The 24,676-nt window shown below is 40.6% G+C and overlaps 1 protein-coding gene across 2 annotated transcripts in view; it reads left to right on the top strand.

The window, feature by feature from the left end:
- The first annotated feature begins 1,477 nt into the window (after positions 1-1,477).
- AFF4 (AF4/FMR2 family member 4) overlaps positions 1,478-24,676 on the top strand; it is a 31,685-nt gene continuing 8,486 nt past the window's right edge. For both annotated transcript variants that reach the window (XM_035338360.1, XM_035338359.1), the window contains exons 1-17: positions 1,478-1,602; positions 2,356-3,147; positions 4,475-4,519; positions 5,491-5,577; positions 10,809-10,845; positions 12,354-12,402; positions 13,728-13,748; positions 14,319-14,373; positions 15,383-15,420; positions 15,798-15,960; positions 16,517-17,434; positions 18,889-18,977; positions 20,511-20,748; positions 22,840-22,937; positions 23,580-23,643; positions 23,788-23,924; positions 24,340-24,411. In XM_035338360.1, the coding sequence (XP_035194251.1) occupies positions 1,480-1,602; positions 2,356-3,147; positions 4,475-4,519; positions 5,491-5,577; positions 10,809-10,845; positions 12,354-12,402; positions 13,728-13,748; positions 14,319-14,373; positions 15,383-15,420; positions 15,798-15,960; positions 16,517-17,434; positions 18,889-18,977; positions 20,511-20,748; positions 22,840-22,937; positions 23,580-23,643; positions 23,788-23,924; positions 24,340-24,411 (3,026 nt within the window). In that variant the 5' untranslated portion in view covers positions 1,478-1,479. The remainder of the gene's footprint in view (positions 1,603-2,355; positions 3,148-4,474; positions 4,520-5,490; positions 5,578-10,808; positions 10,846-12,353; positions 12,403-13,727; positions 13,749-14,318; positions 14,374-15,382; positions 15,421-15,797; positions 15,961-16,516; positions 17,435-18,888; positions 18,978-20,510; positions 20,749-22,839; positions 22,938-23,579; positions 23,644-23,787; positions 23,925-24,339; positions 24,412-24,676) is intronic.

Raw genomic sequence — 24,676 nt, 5'->3', positions numbered from 1 at the left:
CTTAGTACATGCTGTAGGTGCTTAAAATATCCCTGTACAGATGTAGAAGAGTAGATAAAGAAGGCTAGTTTGAATGCGATCCAAATGATCAAATCCACTCCCTTCCTTCCCCAGGAAAACAAAAAGAAAACCTGAACGCAGCCCCTGTACGCTCCCAGTGACACAGTCCAAAGAGCTGCGGGACGTCGGTACAGCTCTGAGATGCTCGTCTCTCTGAAAGCCAGTAGAGAGCTTTATGTTAAAATCTAACCTCTGTAAAATGTGGGTGTGACATTCAAAATTGGCCTTAACTGATCAGTAAAGTTAAATCCGGTAGTTGTTTCTGCTTAAACCCTGCACGTGTAAGAAATCTGAAGAAGAACAAGCTTCCTAAACCTCCATCCTTCAGAAGACATTTGCCTTTTGCCGTGCCTGTGCAAATGCTGAGGCAGTTTGTGGGCAGCCCCTGTCAGCCGGCAGGCACGGGGCGTGCTTCCAGGTACAGCAGTCCGGCCGATTTCAGCATAACTGGGGGAAAAAGTCATTTTCACATCTATGTCAAAAACTGTCACATTCCTAGGCTTGGTATCAGCATCGAGTTGGATTATGCTAATGCTTTTACCTTGTTTACAAGGCGAATGTTTCAGGGAAGTGCAACAAACGCAGCGCCTTGAAAAGCTCGGAGTGTGGAAACCGACGCTGGGGCTGTTCGGGGCTTGGCGTCCCGGCAGGCCTTACTAGAGCAGAGCAGCAGGCAGAATGAAGCCAGATGAGTAAGAAATTGCAATGAAAGGCTAAAATGTTATTAAGGTGAAAAGAATAATGTTAAAAAAAGCTAAAAACCCACCAAGTGATAGGTAGAAGTCTTCCTAGAAGAGAACAGCTGCTTTTGCACAGCTTTCAAATCGGCGCTCTAGCAAACTTTCTTGCTGTTACTTTTAACAGGAACCTGTCCAGAAACATGAAACGACGACTTTCTAAGTAGATGACTTTTTCATCTTAGACTGCAGCTTATGTGGAAGAATGTGAATTTCTTCTCTGGAAGCACCATCGGTGCTTTTTGCATCCCAGGGGGGTGCTTTTATAGATCTCTTAACACAAAGAATTGCGCTCACAAAACCAGGGAGGCCTTACCGGTCATCCGATTTTGTTGATTCCTGGGAGTCCCAAGGCTTTATCAAATGCCAAGGGAATCACTTCTGACATATTTTTTTGTGTTGCTACAACTGGGCGTATTGCTGTTAACTCAAACAGCAAGAGCAAACTTCCAGGGAAGAGGGGTGGGAGGGGAGCTTTCCAGTTTTTAGTCTGCATTTCTGCAATAGGCGCACACTGGGGGGCCTAAGGCAAAGTGCGACATTGACAGAACTCCGCTGAAACGACTGCTTTGACTAGAAACGTCTCCTAGGAGGGAAGGGGGTAACTGCGCCTGCCTTCATCCTTTCTCTTTCCTTCTGTGATCAGGAAATTATGTTGTTGTTTTTTTTTTTTTGTAGCAACATGAACCGTGAAGACCGGAATGTGCTGCGTATGAAAGAAAGGGAAAGGCGAAATCAAGAAATTCAGCAGGGTGAAGAAGCCTTTCCACCTAACTCTCCTCTCTTTGCGGAACCCTACAAAGTTGTGAGTTTATGCCGTTTTCACAAATTCATTTTTGTGGCAGTTGTATGCAAATATGTATTTAAAATTTTATTGTTATCTGAAATCTTTTTAGATCGCGGTTCTTATGTCAACTGGTATTTAGCAAGTCCTGAAAATAGGACGGACAGTTAGTTAGCAGCTTCACGGGCAGATTTATAGGAGTATTTAAGTAGGAGGTTAGTTAATTTTAAATACTGAAATACCTGACGTAATAGGATTATCAGCTTTTTGGTGTAGTCCTGTTTCTTTAAGCTTTAACTAGTGTGCCGATTAGTTTGTATCTAACTTTTTAGTTTATGATCTCTTTAAACCTATGCTAAGTTTCCTTCCAGGTTTGATTTGCCAAAGACCAGTGGAAAAACAAACAAACAAACAACAAGGCTTAATTCTGGGATAGCTTAAAAAAAATAATGTACGATTTAGGGTTTTCATTACATAGTTCAAAACACACCTTAGAAGCTGAGCCATTCCCCTATCACAATTTCGTCTAGTTTGCAGGAAGTAAAGCCTTATGACTGAAGACCTTTCTCCTGAACAAGAAAAGTTGTGGAGTGAACGGTGTGTGGTGTGAAAAGTACACCTGGGACTAGGAAGCACTGGGAAAAAGATAGGGGTGCTAGCCACGATCTTAGCCTTGAAATTTAGATTTAACTGCACTGGTTGTCGAGTCAATTCACTGAAAGCGAAGTTGTGGCTTTTAACACTGTATTTTGCATTTTTTAATGACTTTCACAGACCAGCAAAGAAGACAAATTGTCTAGTCGCATTCAGAGCATGCTCGGTAATTATGACGAAATGGAGGATCTTATAGGAGACAGATCGCAACAGAAGCTCGTTGGAATTCCCAAACCAACCGTACCATCAGCAACAGATGAAAAATCAAACCAAAGTTTCTTTGGTGACCAGAGACACAATACTAGTTCGCATCAGAGTAGCAAATGGACTCCTGTAGGACCAGCACCTAGCACTTCCTCGCAATCTCAGAAACGGTCCTCGGGTTTACAGAGCGGACACAGCAGTCAGCGTGGCAGTGGCAATAACACTAGCAGTAGTGGCCAGAGGCATGACCGTGACTCATACAGTAGCAGCAGCAGCCGCAAAAAAAGCCAGCATGGATCAGAACACTCCAAATCCCGTTCTTCCAGCCCTGGAAAACCACCTGCTGTTTCTTCGTTGAGCTCTAGCCATTCGAGATCTCATGGAAATGATCATCACAGCAAAGAACATCAACGGTCCAAATCTCCCCGGGATCCAGATGCCAACTGGGACTCTCCCTCCCGCGTGCCCTCATTTTCAAGTGGACAACACTCTAATCAGTCTTTTCCACCTTCACTAATGTCCAAGTCCAATTCAATGTTACAGAAACCCACTGCTTATGTAAGGCCAATGGATGGGCAGGAATCCATGGAACCAAAGTTATCTTCTGAACACTACAGTAGTCAGACTCACAGCAGCAGTGTGAATGAGCTGAAGCCCAGCAGCAAAGCACATCTAACCAAGCTGAAAATACCTTCCCAACCACTAGATGTAAGTTCCTACCTATTTACTGGGTTCTTAAATGATAGTCCCTTAGGGCTGGGATTTTCCAGCTTCTTTAAAATCCCAATCTATGTAACCAAGATGTAGTTTACAGTAAACGCTGTTTTTTTGTTAAGTAAAGCATGTTTCCTGGTGAAAACCTGTATTTTAAATGGAAAATGTGAAATTCTTCCATGTGGCTACTGTGATTTTCATTAAACAGAGCCTATGAGACATACTGAGAAAGGCTTAGCCCTGACAGGCTCATTTTCCTAGAGTACTTCTGAAGTCAGTAAAATAGTAGGATATTCACAGGTCTTTGGACAAGCCTGCATCCATATATTGTCTTTACTGGAGCCCTGTTGTCTTAGTCAAGTGATGCTATCTGAGTATCTCAGGTTTTCTTTTGAAGCCTGCAGTAATTTCTAGATGTGATTGTTATACCTTCACCTAGGGGACATAAGCTAACCCCGAAGCACACCAAACTGAAAAAGGTTCAGAACTTTCATCAGGTGTGCTGGATACAGAATACTGTTGGACTAACAACTTGTAAGAGTTTGATAATCCTGGAATCTCTAAGGCACAGACCTTGACTACAGCTCACTTGCAAGGAGAGTGCCTTTCTTAATAAAATGTCAGTGCATTTCGTATGAACTGTCTGAGTGGCAGTGGCTAGAAAAAAAAAACTTTTGTTCCTGGGTTTTCAACAAATAGCAAATTGAGATTCAGGAAACAGATAAGGAAAGTCAAAAAATTATTTCCACCTTCTGAAAGACTTGACGTGCTGGTGTTAATGCAGAGATGTGTAGTCATTCTGCTTTCTTTCTGTTCCTAGTGTCCCGGATGCAGAAGATTCATAGTTTCATAATGGTTGCTGTTTCTAGTTTCGTGCTGTGCTGCTTTACTTTGTAAAGCAGTTTGTCATTACTACGTATTCATGGTCATATATTTGAGTTCAGGTATTGTGCAGTGGCTTCTTCCAGGGAAAGACTGAAAGCCGTGATTCTTTTTCCCCTCTTTCCAGAAGTTTTTAATATTCTGACTGACCAAGATCGCTTTAACTGTCAAGTGAAAAGTAAGAGATTCTTGTGGCAGTTTTATAGACCCGCTGTATTTGCTTTTCACAACTGGATGTGACTCATCCCATCAAAATCTGAATCTATCTGATATTAAAATTAATGTTGTTGAAAAGAATTAATAAGGTCTGTTTGTATTTATATAGACTCCATATGAACCATGATAAGGATTGAAGTTTATTTTTAACTGCTTCAAACTCCTGGGATCTTTTAAAGAAAATCTGCTTTAGGAGATGTTAATCTTGAGTTTTGATTTCTAGGCATCAGCATCTGGCGATGTGAGCTGTGTGGATGAAATTCTAAAAGTAAGTTCTCTGCTTTTTTTCATAACTTCTTTGTTGAAAACACAAATGTTACTAAGGAGGTGGAAAGTACTCTCTAACTGATTAGTTCCTATTAAATTGGCTTGACCGCAGGTCATTACAGGAGGGCTCTTCAATTAATCCACTAAAGCGGGTAGACTGGGGAAAACTGGAGGCAGAGCTGTGTGTGAGCTGGGCGCTGTGCACTGCTGGGTGCACACATCGCCTGGATATCCTCCTGGCATTCCTTTTCTTCTAGCCCCGTCCCCGCTAATCTAACCAGAATTGAGCCATTTCTTCCACCAAAATACAGTTGTTACCTTCCAATATCTTTTTAGATTATAATTATTTGTAGCTAGGTGACAGCAGACCCTTCTCTTCTCGTCTACCTGCGTTATTTTCTCAAGCCTTTTTACGCCTCATGTGTCCTCCCGTTCATGTGTCTGCTATCACAAAGGTGCCGTTGCCCCGTGAGCATTTCCATAGCATATTTGCTCTGACCTTCAGTACTCCACGGTCCTTGGAGATGCTCTGAGTGAATACAGAATGCTTTCTTTCCTGCTTCAGGTATTGATTTTCACCTCTTTTTCCTCAAATTTTATAGATTTCCCTTCCCAGGATTTTTCTTTTTACCCCTTTATCTTACATGTGCTCTTCACAGGCTGAAGTGATCAGGCGCTGGCTTCTACTTCAGTTTATGTTCAGGCCAACCAATTTTATTGATTTGTGCCTTTCTGCTTATTTTGTTGTTATGTCTTACCTATTTGTTTTCATGGGTAGCAATTGAAGGTTTAGGTTTATGTGCAAAATCTTCGTTATATGTTTGGGAAATGAAGTTTTGAATATAAAGCTTAGTGAAATGTGAAAAAATGAACTGAAAATTGAGAGGTTTACCATTTGAATCAGGATATAAATCTGAAATCTTTGCTCTGCTTTTGTTTTGTTAACAGCTTGTCTTTTTTGTTTTGGTACAGGAGATGACCCATTCTTGGCCTCCTCCACTGACTGCTATTCACACACCGTGCAAAACGGAACCGTCAAAATTTCCTTTTCCAACAAAGGTCAGTGCTGTAGTCAAATACCGAATGCTGTTTAAAAAAGTAGCTCCTATTAAAGATTATGATTTTGGAACCTTTTAAATTCAATTCTGTATAGTTCTGTGCTTGTTTCAGTGCTATGCAACTCTTCATCTTGCTTCACTATAACATTGTCGTTCTTATGAAAAATGTCATTATTTTTTCTCGTGTTTACATGCGTAAACAGTCTTCAACATCTGCAAAGACATGTATAAGCTTTCCCTTTTTATATTAAATTCTATTTCAAAAATTCAAACCTTCTTCAGGGAAATTCTGAAGCTTTAAAATGCCACTGAGCCTTTTCCCTGTTAGGGGAATACTCTGCACCACTTTGTGCAGAAGCAAGCGTTGTTTACCTCATCTAGCAAGCAGTGGAGACTGCCTGGTAAATGCTGAGAAATTCCAATGTGCTTCTCTGCATAAACTGAATTTTCCTCTTAATTTTGAAGTCCAGTTGTAGTTCTGTTAGATCTTACATTTCTAGTTTTTAATGGGACTTCTGCTAAAGAAGTTTTGAGATCACTTGCACAGAAATATGCCTCATTAGCTTCCCATATACTTAATAACTACTGAAGCATTTAAACTATTAATTTGAAAGGGAAATCGGCTGCTTTTTGCTGCTGCTGACAGCAAAGGGCATGTTTCCAGGAGACCTGCTTGAGCCTACACCTCTGAGGAAGGAGCTTGCATTCTCCTACCTTTTTGTCTTGGCTGTTTGCTCCTTTCCCCTCGGGCTGGCTCTTGTACTCCCACCTGCAGTGTTTTAAGGCGAACTGGCAGAAGCGATTGTTTGCCTTGAACTGCAGCTCTGTAATCTGAAGTGTCTTGGAAGCTGGTAGGTAGGCAGGGTAGAGAGTTTGGGGAGCAACTTTAGCAAGTACAGTTGAGCTTGCGATAGCTGACTCGTGGAGGAATTTGTACCTGTTGATTAGCAGAAAGAGATTTAACTTGAGAATATAATTTTTCTAAAAGCTCAACATACATCTGAAATGGGTAGAGGTACTCTGGCCCTAATTTGGCGTCATTTCAGATTGCAGAAATGATGCTGGTCGTTTTTTAGAAGTTCCCTTAATAATCATGAGGACTACACCTTTTCTGACCAGGCTGCCATGCTAGAGGACCATTTGCTGCTGTCCATTTCCTGTTTGATACAAATTACTCCCCAAAACAGTTCAGTGAAATGTATTTTAAGATTTTCTTCCTGAGATCTCTAAATGAAATGTGTCTAAACAGATTGTGTTGTTATATGAATGCTTTGAGGTCAATGTCCTAGCCCTATTTCCCTTAACATGAAGATGTTTTGGAGTTTGCATGTTTGAAAATCCAAGTAAGGGAGCTCTAATACATGAAATAAGCATGTTGGATTACTCTTTATCACAATCTAGTTTGAAAAGAAATATGTTCTCTCTTTCTGACTGGTTGGTCATAAGAAAATACTTCCGCGTGAGCATCTGTAATAGTTTTCCTCAGTGTTGGAAAAAAGTTTAATCTAGGTGATTTACCCAGATGAGCACCAAGTGAGTACAGTTTTCCAAAAGGCCCCAGCTATAGCTCACGATTACTTCTTGGTCAAAAGTTGCAGCCTCTGTAAGTGCACATCCACAAACTCCCACAGACTGAAAGGTTAAACAGTTCTGTTTCTCCTACTGGCTAGATATCTTGGAGCTACAGACTGTCCTGTTGTCATCGCCCTGTCTTGTCGTGTTTTTGTCTCCGTGCATCTGTTTGACTCAGTCTGGGGAGAAGGAAGCTGTGCAGAGATAGGTAGGCCTTTGCCATGTCCAGAGAAACTACGTAAGGCTGCACGGCCTTGTTGATACTTGAACTAAAAAGGGTGGTTGTGTCTTCGGTGTTTTTTTTTTCTTGTTTTGAATCTATCAACCTGGATTGTGTTTCTTCACCCAGTTTGCAAAAAAAAAATTCCATTTATGGCTGCTCTGACTCTTTTGACTTTTTGCCAGCTTTTTTATTTTGTGGCTGCACATCTTAGCCATGGAACTTTGTCAAATTCTCTCTCCATGTCCAAAGTCTGTAATTTCCTCTGCCTTCTCCCCTCTGTCATTCTTGGCAGCAGGATCTTCGCAGAATTCCAGCAAGCCAGCGAGCCGTAGGCTTGTGCTGCCTGGACCCAGAGCAGAATTCAGAAAACAAAACAAAGCAGTGATTTACTTTAATCAAGCAGTGCTGCTCTAGAAAAGCTCGTTCTCTTTAATATTCTATTTATTCACAAGTGATGTGCTGCAGTATTTCACAGCATTCCTTTTGTGTGCAGAAGCCCAGCATGTTTTGCCTGCACACATAGAATTAGGCTTGTTTTAGTGGACGACTTTATTTGTAAGGCTGTCGGGATAAGATCCCTCCTCCTATGTGCAGACAGTGAGTAAGGTTGCAGGGACTCAAAGCACCGACTGGTGCCTGTCTGCAGGATTGTAAATATACCTAATATCAGAAAGTCTTTGAATCAGAAGATAAAACTTCATGAAAATAGGTCAGGGAAAGTTTTATGGATACTATGTAAAAAAAAAAAAGATTCCTGACTCTTGGTTAAAATGTTACCTGGTGACCTAACACTATAATTTTATCCTACCTAAGTGTGGGGCTTTTTGTGTTTTGTTTTGTTTTGTTTTTAAAGCCATGGGCTCACAGTCAACATCTCCAAAGCAGGAAGTACTGGTGTGTTTGTAAAATATTCAAAAATCCAGCTGTTTCTTAGAGGGTGAGAGCTTTTCGTCTCAAAGCAAGCCTCATTGCCAGGTTTGGTGCCTGCATACCCGTGCAGTGACCTGCAGACGTCTCTGGAGAGGTGGATTCTGTCTCCAGCTTTGTTCAGCGTCTGCCCTGTTCTGAAGTGACCATAATGGCCAGTGGGCAGGTGTGTCGATCCTTTGTGATACGGAAACTTTCTTCTGAGAAATAGAAGTGAGATCTGAGTTTTCAGACATTACATGGAAACGGGTCCCATTCACCGCAGCCTGCACGCAGCCCCAGTGCTGACCTGCGGATGAGGATTTGGTACCCCCCTACTGTTCTCATCAGCTACCAGGTGGTTTCTCACCACAGTTTTTGTGGCAGACTATGAGCAGCAATCTTATTTCCTGTTTAAGTGTCTTCACTACCTAACCTCAGTGGTATTCTGCGAAAGAGGTTTCCTTCCTTGAAGATATTTTTAATTTCTTTTTGAAGTAGACCTTTAGAAGATACTGCTGTAGGTAACCTCATAGTTGAAAGTGTATATTCGTATTTATTTGTTAATTTCTGAGATTCTTAAAGAAATAATGTATTCAAAGAGAAAATAGATGGTGAGGTATTTGGAAAAAGTTGTGTATTTAAACATAACTCCTCGTTCAAGTGCACTTAACTGAAACACTGCGCTGTGCCTTAGAAATAGGAAGTTGACTGACGCGAGCAATTAGGCGCTTTCTGCAGAATTTATGCTGTGTGTACTGGTGAGAATGGGTGCCAGTTCCTCATCTTGTGCTCACCCCAGCACAGATGCTCTGTAGATGTGGTATTTTGATTACTGTATGGTCTTTACTTCTTTTTTGACTTGGGTTTTATCAGTCTTGTCTACTTGTCTAAGCTGACGATAGGCAAAGGAAACTGGGGAATCACGCCTGCGCTCCTTGTACTTGTGTCAAAGATAAAAACCTGGTTTTATTTTGAAGGAAGTACAGCTTTGCTTTCTGTTGAAGTCACAACACTTTTTCCAGCTTTGTCCTCTCTTTGCACTTCAGGAATAGTTAAATTTTATTTTTATTGTCCCTTTCTTTCATTCAGTTGGTAAAGATTAGAGGCGTTTGGAACACCTGAAAGTGAAGTCACCTAGCAAGCTGTGGTTCTGAGAGAAGTCTTCTTCTAGACCACTGACAAAATACTTGTCCAAGACATTATTTCAACTGCTTCCACTTCTGAAATAAAAAAGTTAAAGGAAGTTAGAATTTTCTAAGCACGCCTTGTTGCATAAAGCTTTTGTTACATTTGGAAATTGCACATCTAGCAACTCCGCACGTCAGTGAGCTGGCTGGTAGGGAAGATGGGTTCATAGCTGTACCAAAACCCCTGCAATTCATTGTTGTAAAACGTGTGTGTGACTTCAAGAATTAACTCAAATTTTTCACCTTTCATGCTTGAAGTCAACATTTGTCCTTGTTTTAGAATGAGGTCAGGAGGGTCCTGGTTTGAAATGGCAAACTGGCTTAGATGTTTTCCGGTAACTCGGTACTCTGCATATTTGTTTATTGAAACAATACGTTAGTGTTTGAAAAGTTTGATAACGTACTATGTTTCGGGAGACAGAATGGGGTTTTCTGGAATGGGAAAACCAAAGATCACACCAGTGCTAAAATTCGTCAGGCTTCATCTTTCAAGGCTAGACTTGTAGGTAACAAGTCCGTTGTTTCTCAAGGCAGGTACATATCACTCTTCGTTGGCGCTGGTACCAGTGAATTGCCTGATTACATGCGGATTTGGCTGTTATTGGGACCAGGGGTGGGGGTGAAGAAGGGAACTGATCTGTTAGCTGTGCCTGCCTGCATTTCCCCAGGAACTCGTTCGGAGCATTCGGAGACGAGGAGTCGGACGCAGCGTGTGTGCAGGGCTGTTGGGATTTCAAGTTTCATTGTCTCATGTGCCCTTTTGTAGCTGCGATTTTTTTCATTAATATGAGCATTAGTATACTCATTAATTGTTCGTTGAGTGTTAGTATGCTCGTGGCTTGTCCACCGAGATGCAGTATGTGTCTGAAAAAGGTAAGAATTTGAGTGAAAATATGTAAAACTAACAGCAAGGCTTTCCCCCATGTGTAAGGAAAATAAAAACATACCACACTGCTCATCTTCATGCTAAACATACAAGAAGATAAGATTTATGGAAGTTACACAGAGATTGAGTGTTGGATACCAAGAGGTACAGCTGCACGTGGCCCCTAAACCCCGGCACGGAGGGACGGCTGAGCTCCAGACGAGGAACGTGAAGCTCTCCTTCCATGTGCTTGCTGTTCTGCTGTGGTTGGTGAAAGGAGTTTGGGCCTAGATAAAGAATCACTCTTTCTGCGCTGTTGTTGTTGTTGTTCGTGTGTTTTTGGTGGGGGAGTGGTTTTGTTTTTATAAAGGTTAGGTGCCATCCTTTAAAGTCAAGGAATAGCTTGATGACGGCATGTTTTCTGATATGCTAAAATTCCCTTTGAAAAAACTCCTGTGATCTTTTTATCCCCTTAGGAGTCCCAGCAGTCCAGTTTTGGCACTGGAGAACAGAGTAAGTATATTAAACTTCCTTTAATACGTGTAATGTTTTTGTTGTGATTCAGTATTTCTAGTATCCCCCTAAGATGTCAGACTTTTTAAAGAAAGAGACTTTTCCAGACTGCTCATAGAATGGAGTCTAGGTTAAGATTTTCTGTACTTTCTCAGATTTTAACCTATGAAATAGCATTTGATTTTCTTTCTAGTTTCTTGTTGAGAACTAGAAAGTCAGTGACAGCCTTGCAACTCTGTTGTATCTGTTTGGGGGAGGAAAAAAAAAATAGTGTCTTTAATTTGTCATATTTTTAAATGTCTGAAAAGACGCCTGTTTGGTTGATCTGTCTGAAAGTAGCTGAGTACTAAAAACAAAACACCCTCAGATAAAACCCCTGGACATATTAGAAACTAATAGAGTGCATATGTTCATGTTTTAGTAGAAAAACCACATTGCATTTTCTCCTTTGCTATGTTCATTTTTACTTTGGTTCTTTCTTTTGATTTTATATCCACAATCAAGAATTCTTATAATGCTAAGCTTAATAATCTTGAATTCCTGTCCCAAAATATATGTCCATATATTAGACAAAAGCAGCTTTTATTCCTCTTGAATTCTATCTTTAATTTGAATATTACTGAAATGAGTAATTTAACCAGGTAACATATCTAGAAAAATGGAATTAGATTTGTGCTGTTGTCTTCCAGAAGCCTTTCCACTCCCTGTTGAAGTGATTAAACAGATTAAGTAGTAAAAGCATAATGGTTTATTCTTAGGTATTCACAAGCAGCTTAATCTAAACACCTAATACAGTGGGGAATTAAGGAAACAAAACGTAATTCCCTGATGCTAACAAACAGACCTGTGTTCTGGGAGCAACTGATCTCTCTGTATGCAAATGGAGAAGCAGGATAAATAAAATCATAGGTCTGGTTTTCAGCTCCTGTTTGGGTTTTCTGGGAAACTTAACAGCTTCAATTCTTGTTCCTGCGGTACTATGCTTAACAATATGCCAGAATTAAAGAAAAGGGAAGAACGAAACCCCAAACTGAAAAGCAGATTATATCAGTATATATTTTGACTGTAAGAGTTGGTTTGAGTTTTCTTTTTGGATTTAAAGGTTGCTTATCCACTAAAAAGCTGTGTAGGGATGCTGAAAAAGTCAGGAACTTGACAGGTTGACCTGTATCCCGTACCCAGCATACAGAAGGCAATACATTAATCTTGATAGAAGCAAAGCAGTTTTTCACACCATCAAAACCAAATTAAGCACACATTGGTTTCAACAGCGATGATTTAAATAACTTTCTAGATTTTTCTAGATTAGTTGTTTTACTTGGTGTTTTGTCTCTGCACCCACTCACTTGGTTGGTCTCTGGGAGACTGTACCTGGTGTCTGCTGGTTATTACTTTCTGCTGCTCGCTCAGCCATTCTGGACTTGTTTATCTAAGTCTGTTTACTTCTGGCAATCTTGGAGTGACTATTTTCCTGTCTGAGTTTAAAACTCTGCACTTTTTTCTTCTAGAACGATATAATCCTTCATCAAAAACATCCAATGGTCATCAATCCAAATCGTAAGTAGCTGTTGAGAAAATGTTTCTCAAATAACTGTTGATTTTTAAGAGATGGGGAAAATAGCTGTTTTGTTACTTGACTGTGTCAGTTCTTGCACAGACCCTTTAGCATATTGTGCCAGACAGGCAGAAAACAGGGATCGTTTCCTGCAAGCCCGTTTCAGGGCCAGTAGAGCAAATCTGGTGCATTGGTATGAGTAACAGATACACCGTGCCTGCTTTCCTTTCCCCTGCTTTCATCAGGCATCAGGAGAGGTGTGCAGGAGTTCGGACCGAGGAACTGGCTTGTGAACTGGAAGCGTATAAGGACGGGACAGGACATCCCAAACGTGTGCATTGCAAAGCTGTCAGCTAGGAGCAGCTTGCAGCAGTTGCACAAACAGACAGGATGAGGAACTGTTTTGTTATTGGAGGGGACAGTAAATTGTGTTGGGGAGCTAGTTAAATTCATGCTGCTCAGTCTCTTTAAGGGACCAATAAAGGCTTTTGTTCGTTAGGTACACAAACCCAACATTATACTTCCTCAATCATACAACTGAAAGAAAAAATAAAAAGTAACTGGAAGATTCTAGATGACCGTACTCCACCACCTTTCTCAAGCCTGAAAATTGATTATATGCTGCTTAAAGAGTGTTTCCAAACAAATGTGTCCATGAAAATAAAGTTTGGCCACCTGATTGTATGTTTCATAAAAGTGATTATAGATTCTGAAAACCTGGTATTCCGAGTTAATACTTGCTGCGATGCGATTGCAAAATGAAGTCTAGTTCTTCTGCTTGTCTGTGTACATATTGCAGTCTTAACAAGATTAAAAAGCAAATGAGCTGTGGGAAGGAAATAGAAAATAATTGAAGGCTGATTTCTTTATTTATTTTAGACTTGCAGTCAGTTTCCTGAAAACATGAGGTTTAAGAAGATACTTACATGCAGCCATTTCGACAAGTAGCAGAAATAGGAGTTCACCGTTTGACTTTGCTTTTGTTATGGTAGTGTAATTCCATGAAGGAAGTGTGCTGTTTCCAAAACAAAATGCAAGAGCATCTAAGGACAAGACATTAGCATTGTGCATTAGTTGAACTGGGGTGCATAGGAAGAAGGATTAGAAGATGTTTACTGTTGCAATAGACTTTGAAACAAAGTGATCGTACTCTGTTCAAAAAGCTTTAAAAATGAATTACATTTATCTTTTGTAAAAGAATAACAGTGAAAAGTATATTGGGCTAGGTCTAGAGGTTGGTGTTTCTTTCCAGATTATCAGTAGAATAACTATACTGTGAAATTCAGATATACTAGACTTTTAATCCTTTCTCATCTTCTTTCTCCAGATGTGAATCGAACCAGACAGAGTAAGATGTCTTATTTTTGTAATCCATTGTTTTAAATGAGCCCAAAGGCAATATACCCCACTATATGTTTTCACCATGTTCATATATTTTCAGTATTGTGAAATTGTGTGCGTAATTATAACCAGCTTAAATAATAGAGTAATTATAACTTTGAATAATAGTAGAGGAATTATAGCTTAATACAGTTGTGCTTTTGCCATGAGACGGGAAACAGCCACTTAATTCAATTTAAAACAGTATTCTTGGTCATTGTATACGAGACATTGAACATATAGATTTTAGCTCTTCCTGCACTGGTAAAATGTATCGGGTTTCCTTTCTAAATTTGACAGATTGAACAAAGGAGTGAAAGTATTAGAATCTGTTTTTCTTTTTTTTTTTTCTTCTTTAAAGAATGACTTAACTCGCCATTCTTAAACAATTAAATGTTTTAGAATGGTAACTTGCAGATTTCACCCACGCAGCCTACTGTGTAGTATAAACAATAACATGATGGAATATAGAAGAATGCCTTGAATGTAATTAAAGTGCATGGAAAAACTTGTCTCACTTTCTCCCCTTTCCTTACAGTATGTTGAAAGATGACTTAAAACTTAGCAGCAGTGAAGACAGCGATGGAGAGCAGGTATGTTCATTCAGTACCAAAGTTTCAGAAAAGTATGCCAAGCGCGTGGATAATTTGGTAGTTCAGCAGCAGTCAGCACTCCCAACAGCAACCTGAGCAGCTCAAAGATTTGTAATTAAGAAGCAAAAATCAATTAGCAAGTTTTTAAACAAGCTCCAGGAATTCTGCAATGCAAACTGGGGGAAAATCATCTGTTTTGTGTGAATAGTACGCTTGTACCTGAAGACTCTTGCCTTTCTGATTTCAAATGGACTTTCTCTGAAAATAAAATGGAGTGTACTTCATAACGTGTAGTGGGCTGCCATTTAAACACAGAACCCTTCATGTTCTTCCATGCTGTCTAACAAGTGCATGGCATAAACATTTCTGTGCAGGGACTGTGTTTGGGGTGATAAGAGCTGCTGTGTTTGTGTGTTTTACTCCTGGGTTTTATCTGTATAACAGCACCTTTATTGCTACAGATGAGTCTTTTCTTTCTTTGTCAGTATTAATGTTGTGCAGTTTCTGTTAAAAATGGCATTTGGCATGCTAAATTAAAAATGCCTGTAGGGTCTATACTATGCAGCAGTAGCCCGCTCTCCTTTTTTTAAAAAAATCTTTTTTTCCTATTCCCACTTCTATTACTTGATTTGTTTTCTCACATGGAAAACTTGAGGATAGTGCATTTACTTGGTCACCTACTAGTACTCTGGCCATCTCTAGAATAGGATCACAGAATTTCAATTAATCTGATCCAAAAAGATGTTATTAGGGATTGAGAAAATAGGATCTCTCAGAATATAGGGGACTCTGAGATGACACATCCGTGGTAAAAACTTGGAGAAAACTGATTTATTTTCCTTTCTGTTCAAGTAAAACGGAGACAAACGTTCTCAAGTACTGAATTAAAACACTATTCAGGCAAAATATTTAAAAATTTTAAGGCTCTAAATTGATGCTTTGCAACATAACTGTATATGCAATCCTAAAGTAACTTCCAGAAGCTTCATGCTCTTCTTCTTAATTGCAGGATTGTGATAAGACAGTGCCAAGGAGCACACCTGGAAGGTAGGCATTCCTGCTAGATTGCAGCACAGAAAGTAAAGCGGTGATATTCAGTCCAGTCAGCACTCGTGACTTATCTCATTTCTAATATCTGTTTGTCTTTCATCTTCTGTTAGAGCAAGAGGTGATGAGAATGTAATCGGGGATTAAATAGCGTTTATCCTGCAAATTATACTAACCACTTTGTGAATGGGGGGGGGGGGGACACAGGGGGACGGGACAAAGGCTCTTATTTGTTTCCATTGTGAGCTGCATTGCGTTGAATTTTTAAGCAAATGTTAATTAAAATGTTAGATTTCATTCTTCCTAATGGAGGGACTTCTAGGATGTGTTTGCGTCTTGGGTAGTATTTCTTTATTTTTCTTCATTTTTGTTTGCAGTAATTCTGAACCTTCGCAGCATAACAGTGAAGGAGCAGATAATTCAAGGGATGACTCGAGCAGCCATAGTGGATCTGAAAGCAGTTCAGGATCTGACTCTGAAAGTGAAAGCAGTTCCAGTGACAGTGAAGCTAATGAACCATCACAGAGCGCGTCCCCTGAGGTAGGATTTGACGTGTAGTTGGGCTGTCTTCATTAGTTCGGATTCATCCCGAGTTTTAAAAGCAGAAAAATTGAATGTGTTCTCAAAGTGGTCTAAAAAAAAAGTTGAACTGACACATGTGGAGTCATGCCCACATCTGCACAGTGTTCTTCTGCCGAAGCACCTGGAGCTGGATACAATAATAGTGCTTTACTTAAGGGCACGTTTTTGTTCAGCTTTGAGGGGATTCTTACCATCAGTTACCTGGTGGAGTGCAGACGTTAGGTATGGTAACCCTATCTGAAAAACTGTGGTCTTCTAGTCTGGATAGCCAAGGCAGCAGGCATCACCTGTGGATAGCAGCTGCTCTGGACCAGGGGAGAAATGAGAGCTGCTATTTGTAACTATATTACATTCATCATATTATATTCATCCTTTTTTTGTTAATTCTTGATCTCAGATGTTTGTTGTACATCTTGCTTAGGCATGCAGCACAGTATAGGTGTCCTGCAGAAAAGATGGAAGAAGTGTGAAATGCTAAATATAACACTGCTGTTTTTTTAAATTTTGTTTTTAGCCAGAGCCACCACCAACAAACAAGTGGCAACTGGATAACTGGTTGAACAAAGTTAATTCGCATAAAGTGTCACCAGCTTCTTCTGTGGACAGCAATATCCCGTCCTCACAAGGCTACAAAAAAGAGGGACGGGATCAGGGGACAGGCAGTGGGTACGCTGATCAAAGCGGATCCAAGGATTCGATTTCTTCTACACCAGGGCGAGATTCCAAACCCACCCAAAAGGGCTCAGAGGGCAGTCGTGGCAGGCAGAAATCACCTGCGCAGAGTGACAGCTCAACACAGAGGAGGACTGTAGGTAAAAAGCAGCCCAAGAAGGCAGAAAAGACATCTGTTGAAGAGCCTAGAGGAGGTCTTAAAATAGAAAGTGAAACCCCAGTAGACATGGCAACAAATATACCTTCAAACAGGCATAAGGCAGCCACAAAAGGTTCCAGAAAACCTAACATAAAGAAAGAGCCCAAATCTTCCCCTCGGCCTACAACGGAGAAGAAGAAATACAAGGCTTCGAGCAAATCTGCCCAGAAATCCAGGGAATTCATAGAAACAGATACCTCATCCTCCGATTCAGATGAAAATGAAAGCCTGCCTCCTTCATCACAAACACCCAAATATTCTGAGAGCAATAGGACTCCTGTTAAATCTTCCATGGAGGAGGATGACAGCTTTTTTCGGCATAGAATGTTCTCTCCTATGGAAGAGAAAGAGCTTCTTTCACCACTCAGTGATCCTGATGAAAGGTACCCACTTATTGTGAAGATTGACCTGAGCCTCTTATCAAGAATACCAGGGAAGCCTTACAAGGATGCTGATGCGCCCAAAGTGGAAAAGAAAACCGTACCAGAGAAGCACACAAGAGAATCCCAGAAGCAGCCTTCTGACAAAAGTTCTACAAAAGGCAAAAGGAAACATAAGCAGGTGATGACTTTGTAGATACAGTTTTGCCTGTTATCTTAGCCCCTTATTGTCTCACTACGGGGGTGAGGTGTATAATCCAGCCACCCGTATCACGCCTCACTGTAGTGACGCTGAGTAATTTAGGAAATCACTTTGGCCACTATTTTGTGTAGAATATGTTGGTCGTTCCTGTGCCATTGTGTTAGGGGTTATTGGAGTTTTCTTTTGGAGTGAGGAGGGGAAAGGGAGAAGGTTGTACCTGGAGGTCTGTGAGCACCACAGCGAGAGCTCGTGGAGGTTGTATAGCATCTGTACCTCTGAGCACTGCCTCCTGCGCACTCCTGCCTCTGCTCCACCTGCCATTAGTCCCTGGTGCACTGCAGGCCAGCTCAGGCAGCTGATCCAAAGGGAAATCCACCTGGCCAAAAAAAAAGTCTTGATGTGGATCACTTCCTTCTAACAGCAGATGATGCAGTTGTGTGGGAGCTATTGCCAGGACAAGGGATGGGGCAGAAACGGACCTGGGGCACAGCAAGAGAAACCATAAGCTCAGGGGTGCTGCTTTACTGGGATTGGAAGTCTCTCTCCATAATATTGAGTCTTTTCGGAAAAGCATTTAATCTTCTCATTGAAATAAGAAGCAGGAATCCCCAGGGACAGTAAAGTGGACAGGAATTAATGAGGGATCTGAACAGAATTAGCACTGCTGGGAGAAAAATGGTAGGGGGTGGCTAGTAGTATAATTTTAAACTGCTTTTGGAAAAACTCAGTAGGACACACACGGTCTGTATAAAGAGCAAATCTGTGACATTTGCTGTTGTGTGTTCGTGATGGCGATGCTCAAGGTTGAAATATTGGTGTGATAAAAGTGTAACCTTTGGGGTTTGAGTCTGGGTTCTGTACCAGGTGACGTACTCTGTGAGGCTCTAAGTTCTGGTTTATTCATTGTATTTCTACTTCCAGTGCTTGTTGAAGACAGCTTTGAAATGCACCCTCAAAACCCTTTGACTTTAGGATTAGGTTTATATGAAAACCTGGTATTCAGCAGCCCTTACTTTATAGGCAGCAAGACTTTTACTGTTTCTGGCTTTCATAGGACACCTGCTTTAGTCTCCCAGCATAAAATCTGTTTCCTGATCTCTTATTGAAGCTTTTGGCATTTTTTTTCTGGTATTTCATGGTAATACTTTTGTTCTAAAATGTACAATGTGACTGCCGCTTCTTTTACACAGGTTGGTAATTTAGAAGTCTGACTTTGTTTTTCCTTGTATTCCAGTCTCAGGGTTCAGTATCTGGTCAAATATTTGATGCAGGCTAGATGCTTTGGGGAATGTTTTTGTGGTCTGTACAGATCTTGTTCTGTACACTGCAAAATACCTACGAAATTAAATCTACTCAATATGAAACATTTACAGCTTCGCTGAGATGGTAATGTAGACGTTTGCCTGGATGTATTTCTTGTTTGCTTTATTCAGAATGAGGATGAAAACAGAGCCAGTGAAAGCAAGAAAACAAAACTGGAAGAGAAAGCTCCGTCAGGACACAAGACGTCCAGTAGTAGAGAGTGAGTATCTTGGCTGTGTTTTCAACACGAAAGCTCGGGGTGATCAAGAAGACTGATGTCCATCTCCCCCCTTCCCTTCCCTCCACAGCGAAGTGTCTCCTCGTTATTAATCGATGGGTAAAAATTCATTGCTTCTTATTCTTGAGACTGATTCAGTTCAGTTTCTACTAGTAGCTGGTGGAGATTGACTTCTATAACTAAAAATATTGACCAAGCACATTTTTTTTATTTAACAAAAGTAAGGTAAGCCCTAATGTGAAGGGTTGCTTTATTATGGAAAGTACACTTCCTGTGTTCTTCTCTAATGTACGGTGTTTTTTTTGTTTAGTTTTGTTTCCTTATTGTTAGAAATAAGCTGTGCGTCTAGGCTTTTGATCTTTCAAAATCCGTACTTTTAAATTAATTTAATTAGTTTTAAATTAAATTAATTTTAATCTGGTAATTCTCCATTTAGCAAGTATGTAAACTGAGAACAAAGTAACTGACATGTGGGACGCTGTTGGCATTGAGACTTGGATCCATGGATTTAGCCTCCGATTTGCTTGGCAGATGAGCTAAAGTGTGAGCGACAAAAAATAAAACAGGGCAGACTTAGCAAAACCAACATCCTTCAGTACCCTTTTATTGCAGGTTATTTCTGCAATTTTGTAAATGACAGGATAAGGGGGAATGGTTTTAAACTAAAAGAGAGGAGATTTCGATTAGAGGTTAGGAGGAAATTCTTCACTCAGAGGGTGCTGAGGCACAGGATCAGGTTGCCCAGTGAGGCTGTGGGTGTCCCATCCCTGGAGGTGTTCAAGGCCAGGCTGGGTGAGACCCTGGGCAACCTGGCCTAGAGGGTGGTGTCCCTGCCCATGGCAGGGGGTGGAACTGGGTGATCTGTAAGGTCCCAACCCAAGCCATTCTGTGATTCTCTTTCTTTTTTCCTTTTATTCTTGATGCTTGCTTGATTGCCGGTCTGAAGGACGCTTCGTTAAATGCAACTATATTTTTATTAAAATACTGTGTATAAATAATTATTTAATGTACTGTACTCTGCAAAAAGGGAAGCCAGGATTAAGTAACCATAGCCCTCAGCAGCCAAGGTAAGAGTGTACCAAAAGGTGAAGTTGAGAAAGTTTTCCAGTTCCCTGGCTTCCAGAGCTGATTTTATCTGGACCATCTTTTTTTGAATTGTTAGGCTGACTAGTCTGTAATAGACAGGCTGGCGCTGACACGGGCATTAATTTCTGACGTTGTGTTTAGGGTGTTTTTTAAGAACTGTTGCAGGGATGTGGTTTTATGGTTAGAACTTGCCTGCTGCATTTTCAGGTCAGAACAGATAGAATGTTAAAAACGAGTTCAATCAGGCTTCGTGACATCTAGTCGCTGTGATGATTATTCTCTCTCTCTTCCTCTGAATCTGGCTTGGTAGGGCTAACAATAAAAATCTTGGTTTTTGGGGGAGGAGGAGGAGACCAAAAAAAAAAGAGAACGGGCTTTTTTTTGTTTTGAAAAATAAAAGACAAAACTAAATGTTTTCATTTTGTTCAGGTCTCTAAAGCCAAGTGCTGTTAAAGAGAAGGATTTACTGCCGTCTCCTGCTGCCCCAGTCCTCCAGAAGGATTCCAAGCAGGAACATGGGTCCCGGAAGAGGACCGTCAGCCAGTCGTCATCCTTGAAGTCCAGCAGCAACGTCAGTAAGGACAGTAGTGGTGGCAGTAAAAGCAACTCGTCTTCTAAACAGAAGAAGATGGAGGGAAAGGGTTCTAGCAGTACTAAAGAAACCAAGGTAAAGAGCTGTTCTGTGACTGCCTCGAACTTGTCAAACTGCAAAGCGAAACACATGCTCAGCGTGATCTAAACAATGATTCACGGTTCAAGTTGAAATGGAATTAGCTTTAGATTTGCAGTGTTTCATGTCATAGAGCTTAGGTACCTTGGAAGTCCATAAATTAGAAAATAACTTGGGAGAGATTGTGCAATACTAATGCTTATTCCTACCAAATGCTTATGTTAATTAGTGAAATGAGTTTAGACATCTTCTGATTACAGATGCTGCTTATTTGTTGTTTAATTTGTTAATGAGAAATATCACTACAAATCTGTTTACACAACAGTAAATAGAATAATGAGGTTACTCTTCTGTCATTGGAGCAGATACAAGTCTTGCCCTAATTTTAAGAACAGAAGCTGGGTCTGTGTTCACTGCTAGGATGCAAAGTTATGGCTCTCATCTTACTGCATCCTAGGACCCCAGAAAGGTCCTCCGAACTCCAATTAGGAAGGTACAGAGCCCTCTGCTGTTAGAGTAAATAAAACATGGTTGCAAAGATGATACAGGAAACTTTTTTTTTAATTTAATAGATTTAGGTTAGGAAGATACTTAGATTGTGGGATTCAAAATTATTACAGGAAGATGATGCACTTAAGTCATGGAAATGTAATGTATTTTTTCATCAATATATAAATGTGCATTACTGGACAGAAATTACTTCGTGAGAACATCTGACTGTTTAAAATGTATCACTGAATACCTGTGATAAGCAATTTCTAATGTACAGCCGATTTTTGAGTCTAATACATTTAACTTGGAGGGATTTCAGCTCCATCTTTGGGGTTCCAAAGTACGCTGAAGATGTTGGTGCAGTCTGTCTGTGAGCTGCCTGCAGCAAAGCCCCGAAGCCTCCTCTGGGCTCTGGAAACTGCAGTAGTTGAAGCAGCTGCTAACCTCAGTGGGTGGGTTTGCAGTTTCTGAGAAGTTCAAAAGCAAGGTCTAAAACGTTCAGGAAGGATAATTGATTGGGCAGGAGTAAAGCAGCAAATTGCCATTAGCAATAGCAGAAAGTAGCTTAGTCATCGGGGTGGAGTTCATGAAATACCTGACCTGGGAGACGTGCTGTGCTACTTCAGATGCCATTGCCATGAGATTTTAGAAACCTGACAAGGTTGTGTGCATCGAGACACTTCCAGGATGCCTGTAGATAGTGAAGTTGCATCACAGACTGCTGCTCTCTGTCCTTTCCTTATTTGTTAGCATAGAGCTGTCCCTAAACCAGCTGTTAACTGGTGTGATGTTTATCCTTCTATACCTCGGGTATGCTTAGTCATGCCTTCCTGAAAGCAGTATACTGCATTCCACTGCATGTTTTGGTATTGACTCCAGGATCCTTCTGATTAGCAATGATCTGATAAAGGTAGGTTATGAAATACATCCGTATAGCTGGCCTTTGGTCTTGATAAATCCAAAGAGCTGAAAACACATGTGAAGCTGGAAAGCTGCTTTACGCTGTTGAGCAGAACAGATTCACTTAAAACTCACAGAATGTTTTCGTATCCAATCTTTAGCCTGAAGTGTCACTTTGAGCTCTGTGTAATTAAGGGACCAAGGACTGTATTGTGAGGACAGTTGTCATTTCTCCTTGAAGATGTTGCTTCTCATTGTGAAATACTAGCGTTTTCAAAGCTAAGATGCTCAGTGTATGTTGAGGAAAAATGAGAAGTCATTAAAACATCCATAGCATCTTTGGTAAGGTGGGAAAACAGGACTTAGAAACAGCAATGTGGGAGATTCAGGGAGGGATTTCCTGGACCAAGGTGTGTGTAGGAAACCTCAGCTGCATTCTTTCCTCTGAGGGAGGTCTCCTGATGTATTAGAGATAAGAGCTTGATCACAGCCTCTGTGCCGTCTTCTGTGCCAGCATGAGGTGAAAGCCTTGTGGAAGCTGTTACTGCATGGCAGCTAGAGCAGCTGCAAAAATGACCTTACTGTGAAGTGGCCGTGAAGTCATAGGAGAAACTTGCATAACAAAGGCTTTATTTGAAGACAAAGAAGACTTAATTGTTCTTCAAGTTTATGATTTGGGAACAATTTTCATTTCAGGAAAAGATTCTGAACAATTCCTCAAACTGCCCTCCTGTGTCTGCTCCATCTACAGAGAGCTCAAAGTCTAGAAGAGCAAAACTTGTTTTTGATGACAGGTAAGAAAAGCAGAGGGTTCCTTTCCCTTTGTGGGAATGCTAGTCCTGGAGCACAGCCAGCTTCCTATGGGGAAGCGTTGTCTTTTTGCTTCACAAAAGATGTTAAGTGCAAGCTCGTGCTCTGGAGAGCTGCAGTGATGTGCTTGTCTTTGTGCCACTTGGTGTAGACAGCGCAGTCCTTGAGAAAGAACCGTAGCCTGCCCTGTACATTCCTCTAGAGCGAGACAGGACCAAGCAGTAGACTTGCATAGCTCAGGGTGGTTCTGATTTTAAGTGCTGATGGGTCCACTGCACCCTCAAATTCTTGTTTCCTCTCTACCCCACACTGTTGATCAAGTGTTTGGTTTGTGTGGCTATCAAATGCAATCCTGCATACTAAACATCTTGCTCAGAATACTATTTCAAATTACCTGAAACGAGAGAACTGATAGAACTGTTAAAAATAGTTCAATTCATACTGTAAATAATCATACAATTTAACTATTACAAGTATTTTTTAAACAGTTTCCACATACAGTAGCTCCTGTAACTTGAGTTAGGAACAACAAAAAAATTTAAATGTCAACATTAAGAAACTTTGGTCATAAAAGGAAATGCATTGCGGATGGTGCTGAGTCCATAAGTTTGTCTCTTCTATTGTAGGACTTACTCAGCTGATCATTATTTACAGGAAGCAAAGAAGTTAAAACATAATGCGGATGCACTGGTAAGTAAATCTGCAGTATTTCCCTGCTGTTTGCACATTATACTGGGTTTTGTTTACTGCTTTTGCTGGGTTGCTCCATGTCTGTACTGGGACTTTCTGGTGTATCCTCTCAGTTTTTGTCTTAAAAGTTTTTTGCAATCTCAGTCTGACAGGTTCGAGAAGGCTGTGTACTACCTAGATGCTGTAGTGTCGTTCATTGAGTGTGGGAATGCATTGGAGAAAAATGCTCAGGAATCCAAGTCCCCGTTCCCTATGTATTCAGAAACTGTGGAATTAATCAAGTAAGCAATGCAGAAGATACACAAAAGTCAAGTGGGTGGGAAAGAGGTCTGGAAATCAGAGCTGCTAGGTTCCAGGAAGGTTTTCCACCAGCTTTTGAAATCTCTTATTCTCCAGTAAAACCAGATCACTTACCACTTCGTTCCAGTTGCTGAGGCTTAAAGTGTTTTCATGAACGTCGAGATCCTTTGTTCCAAGGTTCTTGATGTCTCTCAACAATACGTAACACATGAAAAGCAGAATTTTTCCAATTTTTATCTGGTCATATTTTGTTTAGGGTCTGGGGGAAGTAGCTGAAATGGTGGAGACGGTTGAAATTAGAAATTGATAAGAACTTTGGTGATGGATAAATGATAGTACAATACTTTATTTTGTTGTTTACTTGATGGATTATTTACTTGTTGATACTGTTTGTAGGTACACTATGAAACTGAAGAATTACTTGGCACCGGATGCTACAGCTGCAGATAAAAGGCTAGCAGTGCTTTGGTATGTGTATTTTGAATTTAATACAACACACTGATTATTTCAAGTGCAGTCTCCATGAAATACTAAAACACGGAGTTCTCAGGTGGTTTTGAACAAGATAGGACTTCTCCATTTGTCTGTGCAGAAAGATGAATGCTTTATATCTGATTACTGTAAGTTTGGGCAGAGAGGCTCTCTAGTTTCTGGACTATTAATGAGATTACTGAATCTTTTTCCAGCTCTGTCTGACTTCCTTAAAATGAAGTCAGTCAATGCTTTTATTTTA

This window comes from Oxyura jamaicensis, chromosome 13, assembly GCF_011077185.1.
Source record: "Oxyura jamaicensis isolate SHBP4307 breed ruddy duck chromosome 13, BPBGC_Ojam_1.0, whole genome shotgun sequence".
Lineage (NCBI taxonomy): Eukaryota > Metazoa > Chordata > Aves > Anseriformes > Anatidae > Oxyura > Oxyura jamaicensis.
The sequence above is the reverse complement of the archived record's forward strand: the minus strand, read 5'-3'. Positions and strand labels throughout refer to the sequence as shown.